Source organism: Pseudophryne corroboree, chromosome 6 (genome assembly GCF_028390025.1).
Source record: "Pseudophryne corroboree isolate aPseCor3 chromosome 6, aPseCor3.hap2, whole genome shotgun sequence".
Taxonomy (NCBI): Eukaryota; Metazoa; Chordata; class Amphibia; order Anura; family Myobatrachidae; genus Pseudophryne; species Pseudophryne corroboree.
Window position 1 is genome coordinate 428,692,558 of NC_086449.1, and position 17,706 is coordinate 428,710,263.

At 46.5% G+C, this 17,706-nt stretch overlaps 1 protein-coding gene across 2 annotated transcripts in view; it reads left to right on the forward strand.

The window, feature by feature from the left end:
- The window catches only part of PUS7 (pseudouridine synthase 7), a 289,815-nt gene that overhangs the window by 239,272 nt on the left and 32,837 nt on the right, over positions 1–17,706 (forward strand). For both annotated transcript variants that reach the window (XM_063927033.1, XM_063927034.1), the window contains exon 13: positions 5,843–5,944. In XM_063927033.1, coding sequence (XP_063783103.1) covers positions 5,843–5,944 — 102 coding nt within the window. The remainder of the gene's footprint in view (positions 1–5,842; positions 5,945–17,706) is intronic.

The following is a 17,706-nucleotide window of genomic DNA, read 5'->3' on the forward strand; positions in this document are numbered from 1 at the left end:
TCTCCTTTAAAGGCGAGGTCCAAGGAGCAGTTGTTGGTCGGAGTAGCACTATCTCGGGAAGTGCTACAACAGCACGGATGGATTCTATACATTCCAAAGTCACAGCTGGTTCCTACCACACGCCTACTGTTCCTGGGGATGGTTCTGGACACAGAACAGAAAAAAGTTTCTCCCGCAGGAGAAAGCCAAGGAGCTGTCATCTCTAGTCAGAGACCTCCTGAAACCAAAACAGGTATCGGTGCATCACTGCACACGAGTACTGGGAAAAATGGTAGCTTCTTACGAAGCAAAATTCCATTCGGCAGGTTCCATGCAAGAACTTTTCAGTGGGACCTCTTGGACAAGTGGTCGGGATCGCATCTTCAGATGCAACGGCTGATAACCCTGTCTCCAAGGACCAGGGTATCTCTACTGTGGTGGCTGCAGAGTGCTCATCTTCAAGAGGGCCGCAGATTCGGCATACAGGACTGGGTCCTGGTAACCACGGATGCCAGCCTTCGAGGCTGGGGGGCAGTCACACAGGGAAGAAATTTCCAAGGACTTTGGTCAAGTCAGGAGTCGTCCCTACACATAAATATTCTGGAACTGAGGGTCATTTACAATGCCCTAAGTCTGGCAAGGCCTCTGCTTCAAAACCAGCCGGTACTGATCCAATCAGACAACATCACGGCAGTCGCCCATGTAAACCGACAGGGCGGCACAAGAAGCAGGATGGCGATGGCAGAAGCCACAAGGATTCTCAGATGGGCGGAAAATCATGTCTTAGCACTGTCAGCAGTGTTCATTCCGGGAGTGGACAACTGGGAAGCAGACTTCCTCAGCGGACACGACCTACACCCGGGAGAGTGGGGACTTCATCCAGAAGTATTCCAACTGTTGGTAAACCGTTGTGAAAGGCCACAGGTGGTCATGAAGGCGTCCCGCCTAAACAAAAAACTGGAGAGATATTGCGCCAGGTCAAGGGACCCTCAGGCGATAGCTGTGGACGCTCTAGTGACACCGTGGGTGTACCAGTCAGTTTATGTGTTCCCTCCTCTGCCTCTCATACCAAGGGTACTGAGAATAATAATAAAACGAGGAGTAAGAACAATACTCGTGGTTCCGGATTGGCCAAGATGAGCGTGGTACCCGGAACTTCAAGAGATGATCTCAGAGGACCCATGGCCTCTGCCGCTCAGACAGGACCTGCTGCAGCAGGGGCCCTGTCTGTTCCAAGACTTACCGCGGCTGCGTTTGACGGCATGGCGGTTGAACGCCGGATCCTGAAGGAAAAGGGCATTCCGGAGGAAGTCATTCCTACGCTGATTAAAGCCAAGAAAGATGTAACTGCAAAGCATTGTCACCGCATATGGCGGATGTATGTTGCTTGGTGTGAGGCCAAAAAGGCCCCAACAGAGGAATTTCGACTGGGTCGATTTCTGCATTTCCTACAAGCAGGAGTGACTATGGGCCTGAAATTAGGCTCCATTAAGGTACAGATCTCGGCTCTGTCGATTTTCTTCCAGAAAGAACTAGCTTCACTACCTGAAGTTCAGACGTTTGTTAAGGGAGTGCTGCATATTCAGCCCCCTTTTGTGCCCCCAGTGGCACCTTGGGATCTCAACGTGGTGTTGAGTTTCTTAAAATCACATTGGTTTGAGCCACTTAAAACCGTGGATCTAAAATATCTCACGTGGAAAGTGGTCATGTTATTGGCCTTGGCTTCAGCCAGGCGTGTGTCAGAATTGGCGGCTTTGTCATGTAAAAGCCCTTATCTGATTTTCCATATCGATAGGGCAGAATTGAGGACTCGTCCCCAGTTTCTCCCTAAGGTGGTATCAGCTTTTCACTTGAACCAACCTATTGTGGTGCCTGCGGCTACTAGGGACTTGGAGGATTCCAAGTTGCTGGACGTAGTCAGGGCCTTGAAAATTTATGTTTCCAGGACGGCTAGAGTCAGGAAAACTGACTCGCTATTTATCCTGTATGCACCCACCAAGCTGGGTGCTCCTGCTTCTAAGCAGACTATTGCTCGCTGGATTTGTAGCACAATTCAGCTGGCGCATTCTGCGGCTGGACTGCCGCATCCTAAATCAGTAAAAGCCCATTCCACAAGGAAGGTGGGCTCATCTTGGGCGGCTGCCCGAGGGGTCTCGGCTTTACAACTTTGCCGAGCTGCTACTTGGTCAGGTGCAAACACGTTTGCAAAATTCTACAAATTTGACACCCTGGCTGAGGAGGACCTTGAGTTCTCTCATTCGGTGCTGCAGTGTCATCCGCACTCTCCCGCCCGTTTGGGAGCTTTGGTATAATCCCCATGGTCCTTTCGGAGTTCCCAGCATCCACTAGGACGTCAGAGAAAATAAGATTTTACTCACCGGTAAATCTATTTCTCGTAGTCCGTAGTGGATGCTGGGCGCCCGTCCCAAGTGCGGATTGTCTGCAATACTTGTACATAGTTATTGTTAACTAAAGGGTTATTGTTGAGCCATCTGTTGAGAGGCTCAGTTGTTTTCATACTGTTAAACTGGGTATGGTATCACGAGTTATACGGTGTGATTGGTGTGGCTGGTAAGAGTCTTACCCGGGATTCAAAATCCTTCCTTATTATGTCAGCTCGTCCGGGCACAGTGTCCTAACTGAGGCTTGGAGGAGGGTCATGGTGGGAGGAGCCAGTGCACACCAGGTGACCTAAAAGCTTTCTTTAGTAGTGCCCAGTCTCCTGCGGAGCCGCTATTCCCCATGGTCCTTTCGGAGTTCCCAGCATCCACTACGGACTACGAGAAATAGATTTACCGGTGAGTAAAATCTTATTTTTCTCTTTACCCCCTTAGTGATCTATCATGTGCCAGATCGCATCAGATATATCTAATGCACACATGCTACATGTGATTGATCTGATGCTGCTGCCGCCGCGTCCTGTGGTGGGTGGGAGTGGCCAGGGAGATGCCAGTCAAGTGACGCTTCAGTTTAAATGTGATCAGATGCATCTGAAGTAAAACACTCCGATGTGCACCTGATTTATTCAGATAAGTAGTTGGGGCAGCCACAATGATCTGTAGTTCAGACATATCTGACACGTAACTGCGCATCGGATTGGAAGAGCCAGCCGTTGTGACACTTTTCTTCAGATTTTTCGGTCAGATGCGTCGAAATCTGAAGAAAAGTGCCCAAATCGGACTAGCCTTTAGACTTCACACTGACTGTAAATAGCGGAGTCTGGTAAAAACCGGAGTGGTCACAGGATACAACTAGATGGAATTTGTGCAGCCTGGTGCTGATACGTGTGGCTGGAAGTAGAGGTAATGTACTTGCTGAACCATCTGTTTGCTTACAGTGAATTCAGGGTTAACCCCCATGCCAGGGCTCATGATCTCTTCAGCGGATTGTGGAATGCACAGCAACAGCACTTGCTAGTAACTCTGATAAAAACTGTGTAATCAGGAACCTGCAGGCCGGAAACACATATGCACTCACAGGTAGGTAATTAGCCTGGAGGGAGGCTTAGCAATCAGATACACAGGCACTTGCAAAGGCTGTGGGTGCTGCAGACTGGAATTTAGTATGCATAGCAAATGACTAAAGTCTGTAAAAAAAACTGAAGCTTGATGAATGGAAGTAAAGCTGCGAGAAACTAATCAGTGGTAGTAGGGTTTACAGACAATGGACTTTGCAATGCAGGACTCTGGAACCCAGGATGCTGTAGTTAGTAGACTCTGGAGCCAGGAACAGCGGGGCAGCTTCCTTCAAGCAGGAGCTTGGAAAGCCTGCTAACTCTCAGGGATGAGACTTGTTGCTCAGGCCCTGAATGAATATTCAGAGCAGGCTTAAGCTAGGTACACACTATACAATTATCTGGCAGATAATCTGCCAGATCTAGCTGGTTGGAATGAAAACCTGGTAATGGATGAGAGCAAATTACAATCTATCATTTGCTCCCAAACGCTGGAAAATGAACAAAAGCTGTTCAGACAAATTGGTTAAACACAAATTTAACCAACTTGGATGAACAACTGTTTTTGTCCGTTAAGCAGTGTTTGGGAGCAAATGGTCGACTGTCATTTGCTCTCATCCATTACCAGGTTTTCATTCCAACCAGCTAGATCTGGCCGATAATCTGCCAGATAATTGTATAGTGTGTACCTAGCTTTAAATAGGCATTACAGGTCTCTAATTGGCTTCCTTTGTCAGCTGAGGCAAAGAGCATTTTGACTGGAGGGAGGACAGTCAGCTGACATTCTCCAAGATGGCAACGTCTGTACATCTGTCAATCATGTCAAACAAATCTTATTGACTTTTTTGACTGTGTGACTAAAGTGATGGATAAAGGTGGAGCCATGGATATAGCTTATCTAGATTTTAGTAAGGCTTTTGACACTGTTCCACATCGCAAACTGCTAAATAAACTTGAAAGTTTGGGATTGGATATTAGGATTATTGAATGGATAAGATCTTGGTTGAAGGATAGAAAACAGAAAGTTGTGGTAAATGGAGTGCATTCACAGGAGGGAAATGTTACCAGTGGAGTACCCCAGGGATCTGTACTTGGACCAGTGCTTTTTAATATCTTTATTGGTGACAATGCAAATGGCATTAAAGGGAAAGTATGCCTTTTTGCAGATGACACAAAGGTATGCAACAGGGTAGACACACCAGGTGGGGTAAAACAAATGATTGAGGATCTAGGTAGACTAGAGGAATGGTCAAGAGTGTGGCAATTACAGTTTAATGCCAAAAAATGCAAAATCATGCACTTGGGTCTCAAAAATCCAAAGGCTAAATATAGTATTAATGGCACTATACTGGAAACTACTGAGGAGGAAAGGGATCTAGGAGTCACTATTTCAGATGACTTAAAGGCAGGTAAGCAATGTAACAAAGCAATGAGGAAGGCTAGTCAGATGCTTGGCTGCATTGGGAGAGGAATCAGCAGCAGAAAGAAAGAAGTAATAATGCCACTGTATAGGTCATTGGTACGGCCTCATCTAGAATACTGTGTTCAATTCTGGAGGCCTTATCTTCAAAAGGATATTAATACATTAGAAACTGTACAAAGAAGGGCAACTAAAATGGTGCATGGCCTACATCACAAAACATACCCAGAAAGACTAAGAAATCTCAATATGTATAGTTTGGAGCAGAGAAGGGAAAGGGGGGACATGATAGAAACTTTCAAATATATCAAGGGTTTTAACAAAGTCCAGGAGGGAAACATTCTCCAAATGAAGAGAAGCAATAGGACACGAGGACATGCACTGAGACTGGAGGGGGGGAGGTTCAGGGAAAATTTGCGGAAAAATTACTTCACAGAAAGGGTAGTGGACAAGTGGAATAGCCTCCCATCGGAGGTGGTAGAGGCTAAGACAGTAGAGCAATTTAAACATGCATGGGATAGACATAAGGATATCCTTACAAAGAAATAAGGATCAATTAAGGTTAGAGAGAAAAAAAAAAAAAGGGGCAGACTAGATAGGTCAAGTGGTTCTTATCTGCCGACAAATTCTATGTTTCTATACACAAAACAAGGCAAGCAGACAACCTGACCTGTGGGACATGTAATTGAAAAATCACTAAGCGCATAAAAGCTGTATTGTCTCAGGACCTGGTCATATGAAGGAAGTACCTGTAAGCTGATCTAGAGGAGTGGACCATGACACTAGATCTGAGAACACAGCAAAGTAAAATCCTAGTTGATGGAAGGTCTCCCTTAACTTGATTCACTTTTCTTAAATTACATTTTTATTTTTTTTAGTTCATTATAAGTATATTCCTGAGGAGGTATCTGTATTAAATTACTCTAAATGAATTTCTTAAACTATTAAATTATATTGCTTAGTAACAAATTTGTGTTTTCTATATGCAGCCACTGCTATTACAGTAGATGAAAATAATATTGACGGTTACAGCATTCATGATGTAGTTATGCCACTGCCAGGCTTCGATGTCATCTACCCTAAGCACAAACGTAAGTGTGGAAACTTTATCCTTTCTTAATCTGACAACTGGGCGAGACAGACTCAATAATGGGGTTTAACGTGTCAGCGTTGTGAGGTTTGTTTTTGTTTTTTTTTAATTATTAGAGATAAACACTGTTAGTGCATGGGGTGCATCCTCCACATATACATTAAAACTGCAGAGGACTAAACCCACTCATTTTCATCAAAGTAGTAGTAGTGACCCCAGCACTATTGTCTGATCGCCAGACATTATTACACTGCGCTACAGAAAACAAGATGTTTTCCGTGTATTGGTGGGAGGGCACTAAGTGCCCTGTCATGCCCATAATTACATTTGTAAATGTTGGGTCACTCACATATGAAAGAAGTGTCTCCCATCTTCATAATTCTGTGGCCCATTTAGCAGCTATTGTCTGGTGATCACCAGACATCATTGCCTAGCACTACAAAAAAAAAATTCTAAAGATGAGGGGTGGGCACATTATGCCCCATTTCCACCGTACTGTCCTGCACACATATGGGGCACCCTGGCTTAAAAGATTAGGAGTCCGAAACAGGACACACAAAATATAGCTTTCCACAGACAGGGATGGGGTATCTAAAGCCCATATCCTCCCCATCTTATACCAAAAATAAAAAAATAAATATAAAAAAGTGATATCTCATTTAATATGGAAAGTTGTATTGTTTTTAAAATGGTAGCCTTTGTTAAGGCTACCATATTCTTACTACATTTAGCAAGCCTTTATACCAAAACCGCATGATATATATTTTTGTGTTTGGCATACCAGTACTGTGGAAAAAATGCTTCAACGTAAGAATGCAGTGCTTTTAAAAATAGAAGTGTTAATAGTTTTATTTTTTATCAATTAACAAAATGCAAAGAAAACAGAACAGAAGAAAAAATAAAATCATATCAATATTTGGTTGTGACCACCCTTTTCCAGCATCAATTATATATATATATATATATATATTGCTCAAAAAAATAAAGGGAGCACTAAAATAGCACATCCTAGATCTGAATGAATGAAAATTCTTATTAAATACTTTGTTCTTTACATAGTTGAATGTGCTGACAACAAAATCACACAAAAATTATCAATGGAAATCAAATTTATTAACCCATGGAGGTCTGGATTTGGAGTCACACAAAATTAAAGTGGAAAAACACACTACAGGCTGATCCAACTTTGTTGTAATGTCCTTAAAACAAGTCAAAATGAGGCTCAGTAGTGTGTGTGGCCTCCACGTGCCTGTATGACCTCCCTACAACGCCTGGGCATGCTCCTGATGAGGTGTCGGATGGTCTCCTGAGGGATCTCCTCCCAGACCTGGACTAAAGCATCAGCCAACTCCTGGGCAGTCTGTGGTGCAACTTGGCGTTGGTGGATGGAGTGAGACATGCTCAGTTGGATTCAGGTCTGGGGAACGGGCGGGCCAGTCCATAGCATCAATGCCTTCATCTTGCAGGAACTGCTGACACACTCCAGCCACATGAGGTCTAGCATTGTCTTGCATTAGGAGGAACCCAGGGCCAACTGCACCAGCATATGGTCTCACAAGGGGTCTGAGGATCTCATCTCGGTACCTAATGGCAGTCAGGCTACCTCTGGCGAGCACATGGCGGCCCCCCAAAGAAATGCCACCCCACACCATTACTGACCCATTGCGAAACTGGTCATGCTGGAGGATGTTGCAGGCAGCAGAACGTTCTCCTTGGCGTCTCCAGACTCTGTCACGTCTGTCACATGTGCTCAGTTGAGAGCCTGCTTTCATCTGTGAAGAGCACAGGGCGCCAGTGGCGAATTTGCCAATCTTGGTGTTCTCTGGCAAATGCCAAACGTCCTGCACGGTGTTGGGCTGTAAGCACAACCCCCACCTGTGAACGTCGGGCCCTCATACTACCCTCATGGAGTCTGTTTCTGATCGTTTGAGTAGACACATGCACATTTGTGGCTTGCTGGAGGTCATTTTGCAGGGCTCTGGCAGTGCTCCTCCTGTTCCTCCTTGCACAAAGACGGAGGTAGCGGTCCTGCTGCTGGGTTGCTGCCCTCCTACGGCGGCCTCCACGTCTCCTGATGTACTGGCCTGTCTCCTGGTAGCGCCTCCATGCTCTGGACACTACGCTGACAGACACAGCAAAACTTCTTGCCACAGCTCGCATTGATGTGCCATCCTGGATGAGCTGCACTACCTGAGCCACTTGTGTGGGTTGTAGACTCAGTCTCATGCTACCACTAGAGTGAAAGCACCGCCAGCTTTCAAAAGTGACCAAAACATCAGCCAGAAAGCATAGGAGCTGAGAAGTGGTCTGTGGTCACCACCTACAGAACAACTCCTTTATTGGGGGTGTCTTGCTAATTGCCTATAATTTCCACCTGTTGTCTATTCCATTTGCACAACAGCATGTGAAATTGATTGTCAATCAGTGTTGCTTCCTAAGTGGACAGTTTGATTTCACAGAAGTGTGATTGACTTGGAGTTACATTGTATTATTGTAGTGTTGCCTTTATTTTTTTGAGCAGTGTGTGTGTGTGTATATATATATATATATATATATATATATATATATATATATATATATATATATATATATATAATTTGCATACAGTTTTTTAATAAACTCGGCAGGGAGGTTGCTCCAAACATCTTGGGGAACGAACCACAAATTAATTTTCTATGGATGTAGGCTTGCTGAAATCCTTCGGCACTCACAGAACTGTCACCTACTGAAAGTGCTGCCTGCTTGCCTATTATATATAATATGTATATACGAGGGTTGTTTGAGAAGTGTGGTCAAAAAGCAAGTAAAGACAATTTTTTTGGGGGAAAATAAGTCTTTAAATCTCAACATATTCTCCCTCGAAGGCAATACACTTGTCCAGCGAGTTTACGTGTTTTAATACTGTTAGAAATGTAGGGTGTCTTAAAGCCTGCAAAATATTTATTGATGGTGGTGATGAATTCCTCATTTGAAAATTTCTTCCCACCGAGCCACATTTTCAAAGTTTGAAACAGAAGGAACTTGCACTAGACCACATCTAGACAATAAATAATAAATTAATAAATTAGAAGCCCAATTTTGTGTAATTTTGCCATTGCGGTGGTAGACTTTTGGGCAGTCTATATTTCAGCTCTGTCAAGCAGTCCAATAATGTTGTGACATACTCTCCTGTTATTGTCTTACCATTTTGCAAGTAATTATTTTAGGATAATTCCTTTAGAATTTCAAAAATACAGTGGCCATTATTTTTCCAGCTGACAAAACAGTGTTTGGCGCACTTTCATCAGGCATTGTCTGTTTTGACTGCTACTTTGACTCTGTGTTGTGGTGAATCCAAGTTTCATCCACAGTCGCAAATAGAGGACAAAAACCTGCGGATTGTGCTTAAATATCGCCAAACACTGCATTAAAAGGTCCTTTTGTGTGCATTTTGGATCGAGAGACGACTATCGCGGCACCCATCGTACACACCGATTTTTCATGTGCAATTTTTCATGCAGTGTGTTATGCACTTGTTCCATCGAGAGATTTACGGCCTCCGCATTCTCACGCACCTTTACTTGTCGATCTTCCATAACAATACCATGTATTTTTTCCACCATTTCCAACATGGTGATCTCAACTGGGTGTCCGGATCGTGCTTCGTCTTCAGTGCAGGTTTGGCCACGTTTAAATTAGTTTATCCAGACATAGACTGTCTTCAACGCAGAAGTAGAGTCCCCATGAACTTAGTCTAATTCTGCTTTGATCTACGCTACTGTCCGCTTCTTTAAATAAGTCAAACAAGGGTTATATTACCCGCGCTAATTCACCAGGTCACCACAAACCTAAAACATGCATATATAAAAAAAGAGTTGTGAATTGCGCTCCCCAGTTAGGGTATATATCACCAAATTCAATGTCTGTCCACTTGGGGTAAAATGATTGCCCACTGTATATCGCTGGAACATCTTCTCTCGTATCCGTATCTCTCGTAAGGTGACACCTTGAAAAAAACAGTATGTTGAAACGCGTTGGTGGAGATAAGCAGTGACTTACACAGCGTGGAACCTTGAAGGGCTTTACATCAGGACCATAGAGGAGTTATAACCGGGATTAACCCTTTCATGCGACACACATTCCTTGTATAGGCCCACTCTGCTACGCAGCCACTTCTTATGGTGGTGGAAAAATCTTTTCTCTAACGTCCTAGTGGATGCTGGGGACTCCGTCAGGACCATGGGGAATAGCGGCTCCGCAGGAGACAGGGCACAAAAGCAAGCTTTTAGGATCACATGGTGTGTACTGGCTCCTCCCCCTATGACCCTCCTCCAAGCCTCAGTTAGGTTTTTGTGCCCGGCCGAGAAGGGTGCAATCTAGGTGGCTCTCTTAAAGAGTTACTTAGAAAAAGTTTTTAGGTTCTTTATTTTCAGTGAGTCCTGCTGGCAACAGGCTCACTGCATCGAGGGACTTAGGGGAGAGATTTTCAACTCACCTGCGTGCAGGATGGATTGGATTCTTAGGCTACTGGACATAGCTCCAGAGGGAGTCGGAACACAGGGCTCGCCCTGGGGTTCGTCCCGGAGCCGCGCCGCCGACCCCCCTTGCAGACGCTGAAGATGAAGAGGTCCGGAACCAGGCGGCAGAAGACTCTCAGTCTTCATCAGGTAGCGCACAGCACTGCAGCTGTGCGCCATTGTTGTCAGCACACTTCACACAGCGGTCACGGAGGGTGCAGGGCGCTGGGGGGGGGCGCCCTGGGCAGCAATGTATAATACCTGTATGGCGAAAAATACATCACATATAGCCCCATGCTCTCTCCTGCACTGCACTACAGAAACAGGGTTAAAACAGAGAGGGGGGGCACTGATTTGGCAATATGTGTATATATATTAAAATGCTATAAGGGAGGAACACTTATATAAAGGTTGTCCCTGGATAATTATAGCGTTTTGGTGTGTGCTGGCAAACTCTCCCTCTGTCTCCCCAAAGGGCTAGTGGGTCCTGTCCTCTATCAGAGCATTCCCTATGTGTGTGCTGTATGTCGGTACGTGTGTGTCGACATGTATGAGGAAAATATTGGTGAGGAGGCGGAGCAAATTGCCTGTAATGGTGATGTCACTCTCTAGGGAGTCGACACCGGAATGGATGGCTTATTTATGGAAATTACGTGACAATGTCAACACGCTGCAAGCCGGTTGACGACATGAGAGGGCCGGCGAACAAATTAGTATCTGTCCAGGCGTCTCAAACACCGTCAGGGGCTGTAAAATGGGGATTTTTGTTTACTTACCGTAAAATCTCTTTCTCTGAGTCCATCTGGGGGACGCTGCGCCGTTACTTGTGGGGTTAGAGGTGTGTGGTAGTGGAGATTGGCACAGAACTATCAAAAGCTGACTCCTCCCCCCTCTAACCCCTCCCATCTCCTTCCTGCTCAGCCCTGTTCAGTTAACGTTTAGCCAAGCCAAAGGAGATAGACCAGAATAAAAAATTAACCAATTAAACCAGACAAACTATGGGAGGGATCGCAGCGTCCCCCAGATGGACTCAGAGAAAGAGATTTTACGGTAAGTAAACAAAAATCCCCATTTCTCTGTCCTCCATCTGGGGGACGCTGCGCCGTTACTTGTGGGATTTCCCAAAGCAAGCTAATGAGAGGAGGGAGACGTTGACGGCATAGCCGTCTGTAAAATACGACGCCCAACAGAGGCAGTCTCCAAACTAAAAGTATGATACCGGTAAAACTTTGTGAACGTATGGACTGACGACCAGGTCGCCGCCCTGCATAGTTGCTCAACAGATGCACCACCGCGAACAGCCCAAGACGCTCCAACTGCTCTAGTCGAATGAGCCCTAATTGAGTCAGGAACCGAAACGTTTGAGGACACGTAAGCCTGTCTGATGGCCGAAGTTACCCAACGGGCCACAGTGTTCTTAGAGGCAGGCCAACCTCGTTTGGGAGCATCAATCAATACCAGCAAGGAATCCGTACGACGGAAAGACTCCGTGCGAGACAAATAAATACGTAAGGCCCGAACAACATCCAAGAGAGCCAAATGGGAATCCTCCCCCTGAGAAGATGACGGATTAAAAGCTGGAAGAACGATGTCCTGATTTAAATGGAATGCTGAAACAACCTTTGGAAGAAATGAAGGTTTTGTCCGCAGCACCACCCGATTTTCATGAAACACTAACAAGGGTGGCCTGCAAGAAAGAGCCGCCAACTCAGACACTCGTCTAGCTGAGGCAATCGCCAAAAGAAAAACAACTTTTTGTGTTAGATAACGTAGTTCCACAGATTCTAGAGGTTCAAATGGAGACTTTTGAAGAGCCTTAAGTACCAAGTTTAAATCCCAGGGAGGAATCGGAGGAACAAAAGGTGGTTGAATTCGAAGTACCCCCTGCAGGAATGTTTGAACCTCTGGAATGATTGCTAATTTCTTTTGAAAAAGGACCGACAAGGCCGAAACCTGACCCTTCAGGGAAGAAAGTTTTAAACCTTTGTCAAGACCCTCCTGGAGAAAGGAGAGCAGGCGAGGAAGTCTAAACAAATGCGGAGTCAAGTTCCTTTTCTCGCACCAAGCAATGTAAATACGCCATACTCTATGGTAAATGCCAGAAGTCACCGGCTTTCTAGCCCGAATCATTGTCTGAACAACCGCACAAGAAAGGCCCTTTGCCTTCAGAATGTTGGATTCAAGAACCAAGCCGTCAAAGCCAGCCGATTTAAATCTGGGTGGCGACAAGGTCCTTGAAGAAGAAGATCTGGTCGCAGAGGGAGGCGCAAGGGATCTCCGACGACCATGCTGCTTAGAAGAGTGTACCACTGTCGGCGCGGCCAATCCGGAGCCACCAGAATTACTGCAAGGCCTTCTCGCCGAATGCGTTGGAGTAGACGTGGGAGCAGTGGAATTGGTGGGAACACGTAACCCAGCTGAAATTGCCACGGAGCTGTTAGTGCATCGATCAGAAATGCTTGAGGATCCTGAGTTCTTGATCCGTAAACCGGAAGTTTTTTGTTGAGGCGTGACGCCATCAGGTCTATGTCTGGCATTCCCCAGCGATCCACTAGAGAAAGAAACACTTCCTGGTGAAGTTCCCATTCTCCCGGATGAATCGTGTGACGACTCAAAAAATCTGCTTCCCAGTTTTCGACTCCCGGAATGTGAATTGCTGAAATCACGGGAATCCAATGCTCCGCCCACGTGAGAATCTGAGCAACCTCTCTCATTGCGGACCAGCTGCGAGTTCCTCCCTGTTTGTTGATGTAAGCCACTGCCGTGGCATTGTCGGATTGCACCCGAACTGGATGGCCCTGCACCATGGTCTGAATCCGAATGAGAGCATACCGGATCGCTCTCAATTCCAGAATGTTGATTTGTAGTTTTGACTCTTGATTGCTCCAGCGCCCCTGTAAATGATGAGTCTGGAACACTGCTCCCCAACCGCTGAGGCTTGCGTCCGTGGTTACCATCATCCAAGACCAGACCGTGAACGGCGCACCCTTCCTCAGATTGTGACTGTGAAGCCACCAGTAGAGCGACTGACGAGTTCTTATCGACAAGCGTATCAACTGCCGTTCGAGACGTGAATCCGTCCGAGTCCAACAGTGGAGAATCTGAGCTTGAAGAGGTCGGGCGTGGAATCTGGCGTATGGAACTGCCTCGAATGAGGATACCATCTTGCCCAGTACCTGCATGCATCTGAGGACTGATACTGCCGGCAATTTTAACAGGGTTCTGATTCTGGCTTGTAATTCCTGAATCTTGTCTGTAGGAAGAAACACCTTCTGGCTGTTGGTGTCGAATAGAAGACCCAGAAAAACCATTTTCTGTGACGGGAGTAAAGACGACTTTGGAAAATTGATTATCCACCCGAACGACTGTAGAGTCTCTATCGTTAGACGCAGGTTCTGATTGAGAATCTCCGGTGACGGAGCCTTGATCAACAGGTCGTCCAAGTATGGGGTGATGTTGACCCCTTTGCAACGGAGAACTGCGACGACATGACCCAGGACCTTCGTAAACACCCGGGGAGCCGTGGAGAGACCAAAGGGAAGGGCCCGAAACTGAAAATGCCACGGACCTACTGCAAATCTCAGAAGGGATTGATGTCCTGTCCAAATTGGAACATGTAGGTATGCGTCCTTTATGTCTATTGAAGCCAAATATTCCCCTGGCTCCATGGCTGCGATAATGGAGCGAATGGATTCCATCCTGAATTTTTGGGATGAAAGGTACGGATTGAGAGCTTTTAGATTTAGAATGGGTCGAAACGAACCGTCCGGTTTGTCTACGAGAAAAAGACCCGAGTAAAAGCCCCGACCTCTCTGAGGAGCTGGGACCGGAAGGATTACTCCATTTTGTAATAATGTTGCTGTTGCCTGAAGGAGAGCTTGACGTCTGGAGGGGTCGTCTGGGAGAGGTGTGACAAATAGTCGGGCTGGGACTGCCTCTTCGAAATCCAACATATATCCTCTGGAAATGACCCCTATTATCCACCGATCTGGTTTCGATAGGAGCCACACTTCCCTGAAGCGAAGTAAACGAGCCCCAACCTGTATTGATCCCTCCAGAGGGCCCGAAGCGTCATGCCTCAGGCTTGTCGGCAGGCTTACTGGCCGGTCTGCGAGTAGCCTGAGCTCCTCTACCTCTGAATGATCCCCTCCGTGGAAATCTGGAGAAGGGTCGAAAGGACTGGAAGTTACCTCTGCCCTGCGTACGAAAGGACCGAAATCTTGTAGGCTTTGGTTTGTTAGGAGCAGACGGAAGGAAAGGGCTCTTTCCTCCCGTAGTATCTGAAATTATCTTCTTTAACTCTGATCCAAAGAGAAATTCGCCTTCAAAAGGAACTGCCGTCAAGGTCTGCTTTGAGTCCGAATCAGCATTCCAAACCCTAAGCCAAAGAGATCGTCTTGCGGATACTGTTAAGGCAGAAACACGGGACTGTAGCGCCACCGAATCCAATAAGGCTTCACCCACGTAAGTAAGGGCCTCAGAAATCTGTTCTGCTAATTGAATGGCCTCCGACGGATCGTCTGACTGCATCCCAGATACAACCTGTGCAAGCCACTCATCAACGGCTTTAAGCACCCAGGCACTCGCCAGAACTGGACGGAGAGAGACACCTGATAAGGAAAACATAGATTTTAGTAATGCTTCTATCTTCCTATCGGTAGAGTCTTTTAAAGTCACAGACTGTACTGACGGAATAACCGTAGCTTTTGCTAAATGCGAAATAGGGGCGTCTACCTTTGGGGCAGTTTCCCAAAATTTTGTATCCTCCTCTGTAAAAGGATATAGAAATTTTAACTTTTTAGGCGCCTGGAAACGGGAATCCGGTTTTAGCCAGGGTTCTTTTAAAATATCCGCAAAGTGCGAGTAAGAAGGGAAGGCAGTAACCTGTCTCTTCTGTCGTTTGAAGAAAGAGGAAGAAGTCTCGGCTACTGCCTCATCCTGAATATTAAGGGTCTGACGAATGGCTTCTATTAGCAGCCTCACACCTGAACTAGTAGATAAATCCTCATCTTCCCAAGCCGAATTTTCGTCCCCTTCAGGATCTACCTCCCCTTCTTCCAATGGAGATGTCAGAGTATCTAACTCCTCTCCCGGAAATGCAATAGCGGGCAACGGCTGCGTTCGCTTAGAAGCCGCCGAACTACTGGCCGAATTTACAAATTTATTTACAGACTGAGTCAAATCAGTGAGACATTTTCCCATATTCTGGGCCCACAGCGGTTCCACCTGAGTCTGGGTCAAAGCTGCTTCCGACCTTGACTGACGCAAATCTGAAATTGCATCCACCATGGCCTTGACCCAAGGGGGCATTGACTGATCTGTGGATCTGGCCTGCTCATCTGCCGCTGGTGCACCCGAGCATGATGTACAGAGGGTCCCTGCATCAGCACTCCCCTTAGCCAGCTTTGTGCCACATTGTGAACATGAGAAATAAACCACTGAGGTTGTTTTTCCCTTTGTAGGTTTCTCTGGCTTGCTGGTCATCCTTTACTCTGGTGTACTATGTCCCCCAAGTTTGTTAACAAATATCTCTGAGGTTCAAATCCACTAGAATGTGCTTATGTTAATATGCTGCTTTAGCCCACCGGACTAGAGGAGACACTGTGATCCCCCCCCCCCTTTTATACTTGCGGTTTTATGTAATCCCCCTCCGTAGCACAGCGTCCCCCTGTCTGCAGGCAGAGAAGATGGCGCCGTGACCAGCAGCGCGCGCGCGGGCAGAGCTGAGCGGGAAGACGGCTCTGCCCGCCTGACGTCACTCCTCTCACTCTCCGTCAAAACCGGAAGTTCGGCTCCCGTGCGCCGCTACACAGAGCGGTTGTCACGGCAGCAGCAGTAACGGTCCAGGGAGTGAATAACACCCTCCCGGACCTAAACACAGTCCTCCACCTCACATTTCACCCCAGATCAGCCTCCGTGCTGTCTGTGGATGGTCGCGCGCTCCGGGGGGGGGGGGGGGGGGGCGGATTGTGTATGTCCCCAATAAATTCCATTAGCAATAGGAAAATAGGGACAGCCCAATACTGTCAATGACAGATTGTGGCTGTCCTGTACCTGATGCTGCTTTCTTCTCTCTCTCTGAAGGCCCCAGTGACCAAGGTATAGTGGCCTCCATGCAGCAGTCTGGAATGGGATACTAACCCCTTCCACTGTTATACCTGTCACCTGTAAACAGGGACTAGGTATTTGTGAAAGAAGAAATAAAAAATCTAAAGAGAAATAAAAACTGTGTCTGTACTCCACAGGCACAAAACTAAAACTGAACAGGGCTGAGCAGGAAGGAGATGGGAGGGGTTAGAGGGGGGAGGAGTCAGCTTTTGATAGTTCTGTGCCAATCTCCACTACCACACACCTCTAACCCCACAAGTAACGGCGCAGCGTCCCCCAGATGGAGGACAGAGAAATGCCCATTTACCTCAGTCGGTCGACACAGACCCAGACACGGACACTGATTTCAGTGTCGACGGTGAAGAAACAAACGTATTTTCTTTTAGGGCCACACGTTAAGGGCAATGAAGGAGGTGTTACATATTTCTGATACTCCAAGTACCACAAAAAAGGGTATTATATGTGAGGTGAAAAAACTACCTGTAGTTTTTCCTGAATCAGATAAATTAAATGAAGTGTGTGATGATGCGTGGGTTTCCCCCGATAGAAAATTATTGGCGGTATACCCTTTCCCGCCAGAAGTTAAGGCGCGGTGGGAAACACCCCTCAGGGTGGATAAGGCGCTCACACGCTTATCAGAACAAGTGGCGGTACCATCTACGGATAGGGCCGTACTTAAGGAGCCAGCTGATAGGAGGCTGAAAAATATCCTAAAAAGTATACACACACATGCTGGTGTTATACTGCGACCAGCGATCGCCTCAGCCTGGATGTGCAGAGCTGAGGTGGCTTGGTCGGATTCCCTGACTAAAAATATTGATACCTTTGACAGGGACAGTATTTTATTGACTATAGAGCATTTAAAGGATGCATTTCTATATATGCGAGATGCGCAGAGGGATATTTGCACTCTGGCATCAAGAGTAAATGCGATGTCCATATCTGCAAGAAGATGTTTATGGACACGACAGTGGTCAGGTGATGCAGATTCCAAACGGCACAAAGATGTATTGCCGTATAAAGGGGAGGAGTTATTTGGGGTCGGTCCATGGGACCTGGTGGCCAGGGCAACTGCTGGAAAATCCACCGTTTTTTACCCTAAGTCACATCTCTGCAGAAAAAGACACCGTCTTTTCAGCCTCAGTCCTTTCGTCCCTAT